This window comes from Urocitellus parryii, chromosome 6 (genome assembly GCF_045843805.1).
Source record: "Urocitellus parryii isolate mUroPar1 chromosome 6, mUroPar1.hap1, whole genome shotgun sequence".
NCBI lineage: Eukaryota > Metazoa > Chordata > Mammalia > Rodentia > Sciuridae > Urocitellus > Urocitellus parryii.
Window position 1 is genome coordinate 46994320 of NC_135536.1, and position 17777 is coordinate 47012096.

Genomic DNA, 17777 nt, shown 5'->3' on the forward strand with positions numbered 1-17777 from the left:
AGGAATTTCTGAATTGGGACTGGCATGAAAATGGAACTTGAAGTATCAAATGATGGATTCTGTGGCCAAAATAACGTATATTTTGTTTTCGACCTCTACATAGTAGTGAAAGTTTCATGCTAAAACAGTATAAAATTTACCTGGAAATGATCCAACTAATGTTAAAGTCATGCGGTAATAATTGCAATCATGGTTTTCTAATTTGGTGGCACCCTGGGAAAATTGGAAAAGTCCGGGATTCCTTCTCCCCGCCTCTTTTTACATACACAATTCTAAACAATGATAAAAATATTCCTCATATTTACCACAGAGTAAGCTTGCTACTGCTCATAATTTACTGTCCTTCAGGCTTTAACGCTTTTTCTTTTTTTTTTTTTTAAGAGAGAGTGAGAGAGAGAGAGAGAGAGAGAGAGAGAAAGTTTTTAATATTTATTTTTTAGTTCTCGGCAGACACAACATCTTTGTTGGTATGTGGTGCTGAGGCTCGAACCCGGGCCGCACGCATGCCAGGCGAGCGCGCTACCGCTGAGCCACATCTCCAGCCCTTTAACGCTTTTTCTACAGAAAAAAAAAATTATTTCAGACAAATGTAAGCAGAATTCACCTTTGGGGTTCTTATTTTAAAAGGTGTTTTGGCTGGTCTGTCATCCATGTTAGGAATGGAATATGCAGCATATGCCATGCATTTTTACATAGTCAGTAACCGCATCTTATCAGTACATCAGTAGCCTTTGACGCTCACCACGGAACTGTTCTCATTTTACTTGTAAGAAAACTACGGTCTGGGAGGGTGACTGAGGGCGTGGCTGGTAAGCTACTGCGCAGAAATCCGCACGCCAAGCCTAGTTACAGGTACGAGGCATGATGTCATGGGTGGTGCCAGGCAGCGGTTCCGCGAGCTCCCGACGTGGGCCTGGCCGGAAACAGTGCAACAGAAGGCCCCGCCCCGCTCCGCCCGGCGCGAGCCGGGTGGTTGCGCCTCCCAAACCGGTCAGTAGGGCCCAAAGGTGCCGAACCTGGCTAGCGCGCTCAGGCTAGCTCCGCCCCTCAAGTCGGCCCCACCCCTCACGGTCCCCAGGTCGCTCCTACAGTGACTTAGCTGGGCGTGGCGCCAGGCGGGCGCTGCTGGTGAGTCCCTGGTTCGGACTGCGGGGCTCGGCCATCCACCGGGCGGGGAGGCGGAGGATGGAAGTGGGCTTATCGGCCATTACTCTATCTTGCCAGCAGCCCTGTGGCTACGACAACGATGGACCGGGAGCCGGTGGGCAGTGTGGAAGGAGAAACCGTCGCTGTGTCGGGAGCTGCGGCTTTTGGAGACTCGGCGCGGCAGGTAGGTGGGGCCGCGGAGGCTGAGGCCAGGAGAACCGAGCGCCTCCTCGCCCTGTCATCTCACTATTTGGCCTGCCCGGCCTTCTTCCAAGCAGGCCGCCTGCCGGATGTGAGTTCGGGGCTTCCCCCGCACCATACCCCTGCCTTTGCTCCAAGAAACCAATTCAGGGAAGAAGCGGACGCCTCCGCCCGGTTGGGGCGCCCTTCCTTCACCAGCCCTTTCGCTGGCAGCGCCGCGGTCTCTGGGGCCGCCTGGGATTTCCGGGGGGGGGGATATTCCAGCTGGTGGTTGTGAGCGAGAGAAAACAGGCGCGTCTCCAAAAGGCTGTCCTTAAAAGCAGTTGAAAGCCAGGTGACGCAGTTTAGTCACTTCTCAGTTCCCTGTGGAGCCAGCGCCTCCCCTGGCATCTGCCCAGAAGCATTTCCAGGCTTTCATTGACTTGATTCTTATAACCGGGCGAGGTGGGTGTTACCCCATTTTACCAACGAAGTGACTAAAACTCAGAGCCGCACAGTTAATTGTAATTCGAAGTTTTCCAATAGCCACAAGAAAGTAAAAAGAAACCGGTGATATTAATTTTAATATGGTGTCTTATTTAACCCATTTTATTAAAAAATTAACGTATAATATGAAAATTAAGAAGGTATTTTACTTTTTTTTTTGAAATCCTGAATATTTTAATTTAGCAGTCCATCTCAGTTGCGACTGACCACAAGGCAAGTGCGCGTTAGCCACATTGGCTTGTGGTTACTGTATTGGGCAGTGCAGTGTAGCCAGTTAGGTAAAGTTTGTGGACATTTGTTTTGGATTGATAGTCTAAATTAGTGGTGAATCTTGGTCTTTGACCAAGTAAAACCAATGAAGGAATTACTTGAACCCGCTGACGCGTGTAGTTTTGACAGTTAAAAACCTGGGGTTGCAGGCCTGTGTAAACCCAACTAGTCCAGAGACTGACGCAGTAGGATTCAAAGTTCTACACCGTCTCAAAATAAAAAGGGATGGGGTCGCTGGGGTTGTGGCTAAGCGGTGGAGCACTCGCCTAGCACGTGCGAGGCGCCAGGTTGGATTCTCAGCACCACATAAAAATAAATAAACAAAATAAGGGTATCTGTCCATCTACAAGTAAAAGAAAAGGGGGGGGGGGGGATGGGGATGTAGGGCAGCGTTAGAGTGTTCCTGGGTTCAATCCCCATACTGAAAAACAGAACAACCTGGAGTTGTTAATATTCAGAAATTTCCCAATTCTGTGGGAAAGCTTTTCCAGTGCTTTCAGTTTTGAGACTAAGTACCTGAATTGTTAGTAAGACATCTTCCCCGAACTACAGGTTCTTAAAGAATTGTTCCTGAATGTAAGTATAGCTCATAGTATAATATGCAATTTGCACTAACAGTTTTTCCACATACTAATCTCTGTGTGGATTTTTTTTTTTTTTTTCTATTTGAGCAGGAGGAGGATAATATGCAAGGAGTTCAGGGGACAACACTAATTAACTTCATTTTCAGTTTGAGAGTTCAGGGGACAACACTAATTGATTAACTTCATTTTCAGTTTGACTTCTTGTTGACAGGTATACTTGCACTGAACCTTCAAGGCCACAGAGATTGGGCTTTTCCATTTGTTTTTTCTTTTTGTCACTAGAACTGTTTTCACCACTACTTCAGCTTTGTATTAGCAAAGTAAATATAACTGTACTAATATGCCAGATAAATGTTTCAATGGAGACTGTTTTTTTTGGTTTAGTGGTGTTATGTAGTTTTCATATTGTTGGTTATAATATTTAAATAGTAAAGAAGGTTGTGGAGCAAAGGGTAAAAATTTACAGGAATATACCTACTGCCCTTTCCTCATATTCTTATTTCCCCCAAATTAACTATTATTTCTATGCATTTCTTTTCTTTTTTATTAAATACAAATGAACTCAAACTATACAGACGGTTTTAAAATTTTCCGTTTATGCCAAGGGTTTGAACTTAGCAAGAGGAAGAGACCAAGGAGGTAGAGATCGGATGGATGGAAAGGCTGCCATTCTATACTCCTTCCCAAATTTATAAGAACTGACAAACACCAAGTGTCATGTAAAGAAGAAATTAAGAGAGATAGGATCTATGTTTAGAATTAGGTGTGTAATCAGGCCATTTAGTACTATTGTACTAAATGCAGCAGCCTCTCTGAGTATTTTCAAAGGAGTTAAAATTTCAGTACTACTTAATTTAGCACCTCTATTTACCACACAGAGATGTTAGAGGAACTGTTGGTTTAAAAGAGGTGTCTTTGTTGTTAACTCCCTAGTAGAAGGTGATGCAAAAAAAATTCCAAGTGTACTATGTGTTTTAAAGAAGTCCTGGGTGCCATGGAAGTATATAAAAATAAAAGTGCCATTAAAAACAGGTCCTGAGGATCAAGGTAAGCAGATTTACAATCCAGTTAACCATACAGCATGATTAAATGTTAACAGATATTACATTTCATAATTCCTTGGTGTTATGAAACTCTTCAGATCTTTAGAATTCATTAGTGTAGAATTTGTATAAGTGACAGTAAACAATTAAATTTTTTATGGAATTTGTATAAGAGATTTACTAAAATGAGAGTACTTTTTATAATTATTGAAATTTCATACCAAATTATTTTCTGGTTTTACTTGGCAATGTCTACCTCATTGCTTCCTGTCCACTGAATGCAGGTTAGAATTCCACATCATAAATTGTCTTTCATAGACTTTTTACTCACCAATCTGCTTCTTTAAGACCAGGAGTGGACAAAGTACAGTCCATGAGACATTTCCAGCTAGCTATCCATTTTATGTAAATTTTATTGGAGCACCAGCCACACCCCTTTTTTATGTAGTGTCCATGTAAGTGACTTATCATTGATATCTGCTTTCACAGAGTTTAATTGTGAAGAGGTTTTCTGGTCTATAAAGCCTAAGACATTTACTATCTGGCCTTTACAGAAAGTTTGCTGACCCCTGCTTAAAATGATAAACCTAAAATTTGAGATTTACTATATCAAACATTAATTTTAAACTTTTTAAAGAAAGGGCTTAAATAAAATCTCTTTTGTGGGGTGGTGGAGGCAGGTAACCAGGAATTGAACTCAGGAGCATTTAACCACTGAGCCACATCTCCAGCCCTTTTTAAAAATATTTATTTATAATTATTAAGAGACAGGATCTTGCTGAGTTGCTTAGGGCCTGGCTAAATTGCTGAGACTGAATTTGAACCTCCTGCTTCAGCCTCCTGAGTCACTGGGATTACAGGTGTGCGCCACCGTACCTGGCCCTAATCCTTTTTATTTTTTGAAGACATGATCTCACTAAATTGCTTAGGGCCTCCCTAAGTTGCTGAGGCTGGCCTCAAACTTGTGATCCTCCTGCCTTTGCCTGAGTTGCTGAGATTGCTACAGAGAGCTTCTCATTATTTCTCTCCTGGGGGTGACACTGGCAGGGTATGGTATGGTATCATATTATGAAAGATATGAGCTCTATTTACTGACTGGAGATCTAATCTAACTTCTGGCTTTGCTTGGCATAGGAAATTAAGGAATCTAAAAAGCCAAGTCATAGTCCAAAAGGAAACATTGATATCAGGATAACCATAAACTCAAAAACTTTTTTTTTTTTTTTAAATTTTGAGACAGGGTCTCACTAGGTTGCTTACAAATCTTAGGGGAGACAGGAGATTGGCTGTAGGTGCTGGGAACTGAGGGAGTGTGGTACAGGAAAAAGTGGTTTGGGTGAACCACTATTCCCCATTTTGATCATGATACAATCAGTTCATTGATCTTTACTAAGGGCTAGAATTTGTTTGAACTTTCCAGACAACCTGGAGACAATTTTGAATTTTTTTTCCAGGATAACCCATTGATAAGCCCATGTTATCAAAATTTTCATGATCTGCAGCTTCCTATATCGCAGTTGTTAGTTGCTACCAATGATATCTTTGGGTTGGTTATACCTGGATTCAAATCCTGGCTAATGACTAAACACCTTTGGAAAGTAAAAGACAGATAAGAACTGTATCTGTTTTCTGAAAAGGACCTTAGAGAATTGATAGAATACAGTGCATAAAAATAAAGTTGCTTATACTTATATAACTGAGTAATTCCATTCTACTGTGTTTATCAATATAATCACATCTCTGTAACTCCACTTCAAAGAACTTTTGTTGTGGTTGAACAACAATCATGGGTATAAATTACATTTGCCCATAATTATAAGAATCTTTATAGAGATAAAATTTCTGTGCTATGGACTATCCTAGAGAATACCAACATGACTCTAATTATGGCAGTCTTGTAGTCCTATATATCTTACTTTGGTTTAGTTTTTAAATTATACCGGTAATACATGAACATATTCTCATCACAAACCAATAGCAAATGCAAAAAAAATTAAAAGTTTTCTTGATCACTCACTTGCCTTAACCTTTTTCCCATAACTGAGTTCCTATTTGTGGATGTAACCACAGTTGTCAGACTTTTCTTCACCATTATGTATTGTCCCTTTGTGAAGTTGAGACTTAAGAGTTTAAAATTGAGGTAAAATGACAGTAAACAGAAGCTCTTCACCATCTTCCACAGTATGCATTTTCTTTGAATTTGAAACACAACTGCATGTACATGATAAAATTAGTATTTCTCTAGGAGTAAAATTTGGATGTAGTTAGAATTCCATAGACTACTGTACAAGTAGTTTTAAAATTTATGCAATTTTTTACAATAAAAAATCTTCTGGAGCTGGGTGCAGTGGTGCATGCCTGTAATCCCAGCATCTCCGGAGGCTGTTGCAAGTGCAAAGCCAGTCTCGGCAACTGCGAGACAAAAAGCAACTCAGTGAGATCCTGTCTATATAAAATACAAAATAGGACTGGGGATATGGCTCAGTAGTTGAGTGCCCCTGAGTTCAATCCCTGGTACAAAAAAAAAAAAAAAAAAAAGCCTGTTGCTACATGTATACCATTAACTTAAGAAATTTGGAAGTTTAGGGATAGAACACCAATGGTCTGCTTTTCAGGTTTGGCTTATAGATGTGTTTTTATTTGACTTGCATAGTATCTAAAAATATTTTTTTCCTAGTTTAAATGTCTTTAGTTGGGGCATGCATTCTCCGCAGGATCCACCCATCTCTATAGAGTTTTACTCATTTTTGGTACTTGCTTGGCTCCCAAAGGCACTTGAATTTAGGAGTCCTGTTTTGTGTAAGGAGAGATTTTTAAGTTAAGTTGAACTGCTTTTCTTATGGTCATACATTGTTGAGAGCCACAGACAAGTCAAGATGGCGCCGGGCACTTCGCCAGCGAGCCATTAAGATGATAGAAATTCCTTAATGACTGACTTCTGTGTCTAGATTATGTCAATTAACTTAAGCTGTGTGTAATTATTAAGATGATGAGGATTCCTTAATGACCAATTGATGTATCTGGATGTTAATTGAAACAAGCTCTGTATAATCAGTTAAGTGTATATATACCTCTACTGTCCAACAATAAAGGGGCTCTCGCTGTATCAACCATCAACCTTCACAAGTTCCTTGTCACTCGCCCCCGCCCCCCCCCCCCTTATTTTGCCCAGTCAGCCAGACTGCGGCAATATATAGCTAAACTCAAATCCAAAATAGTTCCCTAATACAGTCTGCTTATTTTATACACTTAATATGTATATGTGTGCATGTTTTTTTATGCTTTCTACTAATACTTCCTTAATTCTCGTTATTGTTTAAAATTATGGGTGTCCAGTACATATTTATATATATAGCATTGAGATTGCTCTGACTCTAAGTGCTTGATATATACTTATTGACCTAAACAAAATTTTTTTTTCTGTTTTCTGTAACCTTAGCGATTATGAAAAAATTTAAAAATTAACTCTACATATATATTATACTCTTATATGATTTAAAAAAATTACTTAAGGATTTGTTTCTAAGTCCCTAAACTAAACTAAACATTTTTGTGTGTGTGTGCGTGATGAAAGAAAATTTCATTTGAAACTCATGTTTTTAATTTATTATTGATATAGATGAGTAATGAAAGAGGCTTTGAAAATGTAGAACTGGGAGTCATAGGAAAAAAGAAGAAAGTTCCAAGGAGGGTCATCCACTTTGTTAGTGGTGAAACAATGGAAGAATACAGTACAGATGAAGATGAAGTTGATGGACTAGAGAAGAAAGATGTTTTGCCTTCTATTGATCCGGTAGGTTGATATTGGTCATCTTTTGATTAATGAAAACAATTGAAAAGAGGGGCTTGAGAATTAAACCCAACTATATTCTCATTATAAAATTATACATTGTGATTTTGGTAGAAAATTGTATTTTATATAATGTGGATGAAAATATTTCTAGCAGTTGAATAGCCTGAACTATCAAGAGTTCTTGTCACTGTCAAATGATTTATATAAGAATTTTCTCTTTTCTTTCTTTTCAGATAGTATTACTATATGTTATATAGCCTAGCTTTGAACTCATAATTCTCCTGACTCAGCATCTTGAATAGCTGGGATTACAGGTGTGTGCCAGCATGCCCATCTTCTATAAAAAAATATATATATATATTTTATTAAATTTCTAGAATCCTAGTTTCTTTTTCTTTTTTCAGTCCTGGGGATTGAACCCAGGGGTGCTCTACCACTGAGCTGTAACACATCCCTTTTTATTTTTTATTTTGAGTCAGGTCTAGGTTGCTGAGGGCCTTGCTAAGTTGCCAAAGCTGGCACCAAATTGCTATCCTCCTGCCTCAGTCTCCTAAATTGCTGGGATTACAGGCTTGCACCATTGAGCCCTACCTCAGTCCCTTTGAATTGGACCATATTACCCTGATGGCTTCTACTCTAGCACTTAAGAATTGTCAGTTCTTTTTATATGGTCTCAAGTTTTAATTAGTGTGCAGTTCTTAAGAATTTCAAAATTATACAGAAAGGGACTATAAGTTTATAAAATATTTTAAAAAAGGAGTGCTACCCATTCAAGTAGTTGTATTGAGAGTCCAGTTGATCCCATATTTACAATGTGTACTTTCTAACATGCACTATATTAGTTGCTAGTGATATGGCAGTGGGCAATATAAATTTGTTATCCTATGCTAGTTAGAAGATGGACAATAAACAAATGTATACTATAATTATCAGACTTCGAAAAGTGCTATGAAGAAAATAAACCATAGTAACAGGTTAGAGAATTAGTTATATTTGATTTAGGAAATGTTATTACTGATTTTTTTCTTCAGACTTGGCTCTGAATAAATTTTAGCTATTAACAAATCATATCTAGCTGGGCGCAGTGGTGCACATCTGTAATCCGAGTGACTCGGGAGGCTGAGGCACGAGGATCCCAATTTCAAGGCCAACTTCAGCAACTTGGTGAGACCCTGTCTCAAAAAAATAAAAGGGCTTGGATGTAGCTCAGTGGTAAAGTGCCCCTAGGTTTAATCCCCAGTAACAAAAAAAAAAAAAAAAAAGAAAGAAAAATCTTTCACCATATTGGAGTATGTTCACAGATGATCTGCATCTGAATCTTGGAACATTTTGATAGAGAACCATGTTAACTACTTCCAGTTGCCATTAATCTTTCTTGTGTTTGTGGACTAAGCATCATTTAAAGCTTGGGTTTGCCTCTCTAGAGTCACTCTTTATTCTTCTGCTTGAGCCTGCATTGTGTTCTGACATGAACTGCATCAGAAGGCTCCCTTGTCTTCTGGCTTCCCCGTTTTTTTTTTTTTTTTGGTGGTGGTTCTAGGGACTAAATCCAGGGTCAGCAGAAAATCAGAGGGCAGGAAAAAAAATTAAAGTTGTGTTATTTATTTTTCATCATCCAGAATCTAGGATTCCTTTTATGTTATATGCTGTGGGTAACTGCATGCTCTAAGGCCACAGCTGCTGGGAAGTTTTCTCCATTTGGGCATTCTCTCTGGGTTACCATTAATTGCTGTCTCTTTTTATCCTCTACATATAGGGATTGTCTTAGTCCATTTTGTGCTGCCAATAACAGAAAAATAGACTGCATAACTTATAAGGAGCAAAACTTGATTCGTTTACAGTTGTGAGGGTGGGAAGTTCAAGACTGGAAGAGAGAGAAGAGGAGAAACTTGCCTTTCTATAACCTACTCCTGTGACAATAGTATTAATTTATTCAAGAAGGCAGAGCCCTCATGGTCTCATCACCTCTCATTAGGCCCTACCTCATAGCACTTGCATTGGGGATTAAATTTCCAAGACTGTTTTGGGGGAGCTCATTCAAACCATAGCAGGGCTACTACTAAGGGTTTTCTCGGTTTTTAGCCATGGGTACTTTTGGAAAAAAAAAAATCCTACATTTACACAGACCCAATTAAAACTTGGTATTTAAAGTGAAGATTTAAGATAAATATTCCTGGCGTAAGATACAGATAGAGAATAAGAAATGAAGATCTAAGCTGGGCATAGTGATACATGCCTGTAATCCCAGCCATTCCAGAGAAAGAGGCAGGAGGATCATAAATTCATAAATCCAACCAAACCCGAGCAATTTCATGAGACCCTACCTCAAAATTAAAAAGGGCTTGGCATGTAGCTCAGTGGTAGAGTAGTAAAGCATTTCTGGGTTTAATCCTAGTCCCTCAAAAAAAATTTTTTTTAATTGAATCTAGAGCCTTTACATGCTAGGCAAGTGCTTTAACATTAAGTTATATCCTAGTCTGAATAAGAACTGAATCTTATATGTACTTTTTTCCTATACATAATAAAGTTTAATTTATAAGTTAAGCACAGTAAGAAATTAACAACTAATAATGAAATGGAACAACATACTGTAATAACAGTGTGATTCTTAAGTTATGTCAGTGTGACCTCTCCCAAAGTTTGGAATTTTCCATTTAATATTTTCAGACCAACGTTGACTGCTGGTAACTGAAACCATGGGAAGTAAAACTGGATAAACAAGGAATACTATAGTCAGAATTCAAAATTCGTAATTTTTGCCTGTCAATTTTTTTAAGGAGAAGGTCAGGTATGGTATGTCAGATCTAAAGGGAATGGCACTCTCATATGCTCATTGCTGGTGAATATTGATTGATAAATTCTCCAGATTGAAGTTTTGCGGTATGGGTGAAAAACTTTCTAAATTGATTATATTTTTGGCCTAGTTAATTACACCTTTAAGCCTATAAGGAAATGAGCTTAATAAGCTTAATTATTATAGTAAGTGGGGGAAAAGATAAATATAATAGTATTATAAAATTATAATATAGATAGATAATGTAATAGTATTATAAAACACACACACACACACATGAAAAAAAGTGAAAAGATAGACTAAAATGTTAATGATAAGGGCTGGGGCTGTAGCTCAGAAGTAGAGCGCTTGCCTAGCATGTGTAAGGCCCTGGGTTTGATCCTCAGCACCACATAAAGATAAATAAAATAAAGGTATTGTATCCATCTACAACAAAATACTATTTTAAAAAATGTTAATGAAGGTGATGGAAATGGGTGGCTTTATTTTTTAAAGATTTCGCTCCATTTTCTAAGTGTTCTATAATAAGCATCACTTTTTTTAAAAGTAAGTTGGATTTTCATTTATTTATTTATTTATTTTTATGTGGTATTGAGGATCGAACCTAGGGCTTTGTACGTATTAGGCAAGCGCTTTACCGCTGAGCCACAATCCCAGCCCAAGCATCACTTTTTTGAAAAATATTTTTTAGTTGTGGATTGACCTTTATTTATTTATTTTTTTATTTATATGTAGTGCTGAGAATTGAACCCAATGCCTTACATATGCTAGGCAAGCTCTCTTCCATGGAGTTACAACCCCAGCCCAAAGCATTACTTTTTATAATCTGAAAAGTTTTAAAACAAGAGGTATCAGGTCTTGTTGAGGAAGGAAAAGATGGATACTTTAAATTTTGTAGGAAAAAAATGAAACATTTTGAGTTTTAGCATTATAAAATTAAAGCCTCGAAGGACCCAAGATCTTGTCCAAGTTTTGCTATAACTGGGATGGTGGTGGTAGTGATGCTGTAAGTGGAGGCACAGTTCCAGTTTAGAATATTGAGCTATCTTTTGATTCAGTAAGGTCAGGTACAAAGGGCCTTTTAAATTAATTCTGCATAATAGTGTGGGATAATGATAGATTTTATTCAGGAATCTTTATCTAGTTCCTCACCTCTGAAACAGTTCAGTTCTTTAGTAGTCCTAGCTTGGATGTTAGTACTTACTGTCTCTGGAAACAACCCCAGAAGAATTGTGGCACTGAGAAGTAAATATATGCTTTCTTTCAAAGCATGCCTTTTTTTTTTTTTTTTTTTTGTACTGGGGAATTAACTTGGGGACCATTACCACTGAGCTGCCTTTCCATTCCTTTTTATGTTTTGAGACATGGTCTTATAAAGTTGCTGAGGATGGCTTGAACTTGCGATCCTCCTGCCTTACCCTGAGTTGCTGGGATTACAGGTGCATTCGACTGCACCTGCTAGCTTGCCTAATCCTTAATAGTTCCCTTGCCCTTGTCATTTATTTTGTGTTATGGAATTTGGTCTCATTCCTTATACTTCTGCTACTGTCCCATTTGCTGTAAACCATAAAGTCATAATTTCTTAAAACGGAGTCTTTAAAGTAATCCTCACATCAGATATGAGACGTACCTTGCTCTGAATGTAGAAAATACAATATTTAATTCAATGAGTCAATAACATATGTTATTTTTTGGTTGACTCTATTTTTTTTGCTAGCACTACCTCACTTCTATATCTTTTCATATAAACCATCAAAGAAATTGGCATACCTACTTTTCATGGCAAGACTGTCTACTTTTTTTTGGTATCAGGGACTGAACCCAGAGGCACTTAACCAGAGCCACATCCCTAGTCCTTTTTTTTTTTTTTTTTTTTTTTTTAAATATTTTTAGTTGTCAATGTTTACAATACCTTTATTTTGTTTATTTAGTTTTTTTTTTTAATGTGGTCCTGGGGATTGAACCCAGTGCCTTCCATGTGTGAGGCAAGTGCTCTACAACTGAGCCACAACCCCAGCCTTTTTAATATTTTGAGACAGGATATAAGTTGCTTAGGGCCTTGCTAAATTGCTGAGACTATCTTTGAACTTGTGATCCATCTGCCTCAGCCTCCTGAGCAGCTGGGTTTTCAGGTGTGTGCCACAATGCATGGTTTAAAATATCTTAGCTAAAACAATTATGGACAAGTTTATCTTTCCTCCCAAGAAGCAATATTAAAGTAATTGTTAATGTATTCGATTTGCAGGCTTTATACTATGTTCCATGTTTTCTTTTCTTTCTTTTTTTTTTTTTTTGAGATGGGTTTTCACTATGTTGCTCAGGCTGTTTTTAATTCTTGGACTCAAGGGATCCTCTGCTTCAATCTTCCATACCTGGTTTTTTGTTTTTAAATGGTACTGGGGAGGGCTGGGGATGTGGCTCAAGCGGTAGCGCGCTCGCCTGGCATGCGTGCGGCCCAGGTTCGATCCTCAGCACCACATACCAACAAAGATGTTGTGTCCGCCGATAACTAAAAAATAAATATTAAAAAATTCTCTCTCTAAAAAAATAAAAATTAAAAAAAAAATGGTACTGGGGATTGAACCCAGTGGTGCTCCACCACTGAGCTAAATCCCCAGCTGTTTCTTATTTTGAGATTGCCCAGGCATGCCCTTGAACTTGCAGTCTCCCCTCTTGCCTCAGGCTCCAGAGTAGCTTCAGTGTTTTCTTGTGATAAAGGAAAATATTGGTATAGTGAAGGATATCTGCATTAATTATGACTTTTATCAGAGGCAAACTGTCATCTATTTGGCAAGTACTTCATAAAAGCACTTTATGGAGATTAACTATGGAGGTATGTGGTGTAGACTGCATTCTGTCTGTGGCCCTGAACTACCAAATATACACTGAACTGGTCTTGGGTTGTATATTCTAGTCCCTTTTTAATCTTTAAGGAAACAAATAACTCATCTTTCCACTTGTCTCTCATATTCTCATTATTAAAAGCTCCTTTGGTATATCCTTACTTATCCTGCTTCAACTCCCTACACCTTAACTCCCCCACTGTAATATAAGTGTGTTGGATTGTGTGATTCTTAGGGTTCTCTTGATTTTTATATCATCCCTGGTGTGCTTATGAACATTTAAGATAAAAAAGCAGGACAGGAGAAAGACTTCAGATTATCATCAATTTGTAAATAATCAATTTGTAAATGAAATACTTCATTTCAGTGGCTGCATCTTTTTTTTTTGGTTCTTCTGTGGGCTTAAGGTCGGTAGTAATTAGATGGGCAAATGTAAAATATCTTCGTGGAATCCTGTCTTTAAAGATTTAAAATTTTTGATTGCATTGCAGCATGTGTATATTCTATGTACCTATTTGACTACTTCCTTCTACTTCATTTATAACCAAAGAATGGCTTTAAGTATGAATGTTGCTAATCTGACTTCTTGTTGCAGACAAAACTTACCTGGGGCCCCTATTTATGGTTTTACATGCTTCGGGCTGCCACATCAACCCTTTCAGGTATTGTTTTTCTGTTTGAAAATTGCATAACTGCTGTAATATACTCCAAGAATAAGAACTTTGCCAAGTTTCAAACTTAAGGGAGAAACAAAAGGGAGATGCTAGCTTGCATTGGAAGATTAATATAATCTAATTTGTACTTTCTTCAGCTTCTGGTTTTATTTTTTGGCACTGGGGATTGAGGCCAGAGGTACTTTACCACTGAGATACACCCTAGCACTTCATACTTTTTGAGACAGGGTTTTGCTAAAGTTGTCCAGTCTGGCCTTGAACTTGTGGTTCTTCTGTCTCAGCCTCCCAAGTCACTGAGTTTATAGGAGTGTGCCACTGTGCCCAGTCTGTTAGCATCTATAATGCTACTGTCATTGAGTTTCTTAACTGGTTTTGTTCTTGTTCTATCATGTTACTTAGTCTAAAGCCTGTAGTTTTACTTCATTTATAGTTTTTATTTTAAACTGAAATACATCTTATTTCTGAAGGAAATTAATTATCAACTAATGACTTAATTATGCTAATTTAAATATAGATTAACCATAAAACTTTTCTTCCGCTTCCAATTTTAACTTCTTTTTTTTTTTTAAATTATTTATTTTTTTAGTTCTCGGCGGACACAACATCTTTGTTTGTATGTGGTGCTGAGGATCGAACCCGGGCCGCACGCATGCCAGGCGAGCACGCTACCGCTTGAGCCACATCCCCAGTCCCCAATTTTAACTTCTATTTTAGCTTCTATTTCAGTCTTTTACTAGAGCATATTGTGAATAGTAATTGATTCAACAAACATTTTCAAGTACTCGCTATATGCAAGACAGTCTGGTGTAATGGAAAGAACATGAGTTTTAAACCTAGAGTTCAATTTTAGATCTGCTTTATCAGCTCAGCTTAGACAAGTCCTTTAATATATCTAAGCCTAACCTTTCCCCATGGCTGCCACATGATAGGCACTAAATGAGAAAGTAACCCCCTTCTTCAGCTCAGTGATAGCCAACCTTCTAAGGTATACATTTTTCTTAAAAGAAATAGACATGTAACAGATCATTATAATGTCTTGCAAGAAATGTTATAATAGAGGGCTGGGGATGTGGCTCAAGCTGTAGCGCGCTCGCCTGGCATGCGTGCGGCCTGGGTTTGATCCTCAGCACCACATACAAAGATGTTGTGTCCACCGAAAACTGAAAAATGAATATTAAAAAAATTCTCTCTCTTAGGGAAGGGGAGGGGGGATAGTAAGGGATAGGAAAGGAAGCAGAATACAACAGTCATTAATATGGTATTATGTAAAAATGTGGATGTGTAACCGATTCTGCAACTTGTATTTGGGGTAAAAAATGGGAGTTCATAACCCACTTGAATCAAATGTATGGAAGATGATATGTCATGAGCTTTGTAATGTTTTGAACAACCAATTAAAAAAAATGTTATAATAGAAATGTGAACAGACTGTTGCTGGGAGCCCAAAAAATGCTACTAATGCTTCTTAGAGAAATGAGGAAAGACAAATTGGGTTTCAGTAATCTCCTTGAGCACAGGAACAGTAACTTTTGTATTCTAGTGTCTTACATACAGAAAGTGCTCAAAAAATGTTTATGGAATTTTCTTTTAAATTTTGTGTCTTTAGTGTGCGACTTTCTTGGAGAGAAGATTGCATCTGTTTTGGGTATTAGCACCCCAAAATACCAATATGCCATTGATGAGTATTACCGGATGAAGAAAGAGGTATGTCTCCTTTATATATATATATATTTATTTGGTTTGGTTTGCTATAGATTTGATGGGTTGCATAATAAGCTTATGCAGCTGCCCAAAAGATAGCACCTTTATTTTTTGTGTTTGCTGCTGGGGATCAAATGCAGGGCCTTGCACATGCTAGGCAAGTGCTCTATCACTAAAGATAGCTCCTTTAGTTTATAAAAACAATATACATTTTAGGATTCTTTAAAAATGGAACTTCCTTAAGATCCATGTGCAAAAACTAAGTTATGTTTCATTGTGCTAGTCCTGTGTGAGTTGCCTTATATACATTAATCTTCACATACCACTTTTTGAATCATTCTAAGTTTAAGATGAAGAAACAAGACTCAGCCTCTGTACTTGGGCATGTAAGACTGGATATAGAAGTGTTATCAAAAATGAGTATGTGCCCACTATGAAAGTGCAAAGATGTGAGGACTATTATTTCTGCAGGAGGTAGTGAGGCCTTAGGGTGGGGGATGACAGGAGTTTAGACCTAAAGAATTAGAAAGATTTAGTGTTTTAAGAACGCCTAAGAACCAAAGGCTTTAAACTCAAAATCTGGCTCTGGTACTTCTAACTTCAATTTCCTTATCTTTATAAATGAGAACCACTACCTCTATACTAGGTTTAATGAATTAATGTCTCAAATGCTTAGACTAGCACCTAGTGTATACTGAGCAGCACACAAATAGATACTAGTATCTCCTTCAAGCAAATTAAAAATAGCAATTCAAGTGAAGTTAGTATGTAGAAGTTGTGAAGATTTACAGTACAAGCCCTGTTTAGAGCCCCATTACCTCATTTGGACTATTATAATAGCTTCCTAAATGGTCTATCTTAATTCTCACACCCCTAATTAATCTTCCCTGAAAGGTTACTCTGTATTAACTATCACTATCAAAGGGTACAAAACAGATGCCACCTTCTCAATTAATTTAGAGTTGAAGAACTAGAAATTACTTTTATTTTTAAATTTTTTTAGTATTTATTTTTTAGTTGGACACAATATATTTATCTATTTTTATGTGGTGCGGAGGATCGAACCCAGGGCCCCCCACATGCTAGGCGAGTGTTCCACTGCTGAGCCACAACCCAAGCCCCTCTTTCTTTATAGTACTTATTTGTTTTAATACTTTTCACCTGTCTTAACTTCCCTACTAGATTATAAACCTCTTCAGGGCAGGAACTGCCTTATTTGCCAATTTTTAAATTTAGATAGGCTTAATCTAAATTTTAAAAAAAGCCCCTGTCAAAGTTAATTCAGGACTCATCTAAGTTAGTTCTAGACCAAGTTTTAAAAATAACTTGACTTGATTTATATTTTATATAATAACTTTTATTTTTAAAATTTTTTTTAAAGTTGTCAAGGGACCTTTATTTTTTTTATTTATTGATATGTGGTGCTGAGAATCAAACCAAGTGCCTCACACATGCTAGGCAAGCACTCTGCCACTGAGCCACAACCCCAGCCCTAATAACTTTTATAATAATTATTTGGGGAAAAAGGGAAGGGGGAGTATGTCTTAATTAGACCAAACTGAATTGGACATGATACTGTTTTAGTTTTAAAAAAAAGTATGAAAAGCTGTGGTGAGAGAAGAACTACTGTTCTTTTGGACATTAACATTTCAAGTACTGATATTTCCCATTTTTAGGAAGAAGAAGAAGAAGAAGAAAATAGGATGTCTGAAGAAGCAGAAAGACAATACCAACAGAGCAAGCTTCAGGATAATTCCATTGTTCAGACAGATCAACCAGAAACAGTGGTGTCCAGTTCATTTGTGAATCTTAATTTTGAAATGGAGGAAGACTGTGAAGTAATTATGGAAAGCAAACAAAATTCAGTCTCTGTCCCACAATAGAATGAAATGACTATCAAACTTCAAGTCCTAAAGCTTTCTTTTTTTAATACCAGGAACTTTCATATTTTCTATTTAGTGAAACTTTAATTAATTTATATTTTAAATTATTGTTATCTGGAAAGAAGAAATGTTTCTCCATTATTAGGCTTTAACTATCAAAAATCAGATCTGAAATTTATATGCACTATGCTTTTGCTGTATGTTGAAATTAGTGCTTTGGTTTTTTTCCTTTTTCAGTGCTGGGCATTGAACCCAAGGCTTTGTACCTTCTAGACAAGCACTCTACCACTGAACTACACCCTCAGCACAGTGCTTTGGTTTTATGATCTTTAAAAAAGGTTAAGGACATTCTAGATTCC

The 17777-nt window shown here is 37.5% G+C and overlaps 1 protein-coding gene across 1 annotated transcript; it reads left to right on the forward strand.

Moving 5' to 3' along the window:
* The first annotated feature begins 1185 nt into the window (after positions 1 to 1185).
* Positions 1186 to 17741, forward strand: Fam177a1 (family with sequence similarity 177 member A1). The gene is given in 6 exon segments (XM_026413782.2): positions 1186 to 1214; positions 1216 to 1330; positions 7350 to 7523; positions 13756 to 13822; positions 15441 to 15538; positions 17212 to 17741. Coding segments are annotated over 6 exon segments (690 nt in total). The 3' UTR covers positions 17419 to 17741.
* The last annotated feature ends 36 nt before the right edge of the window (positions 17742 to 17777 follow it).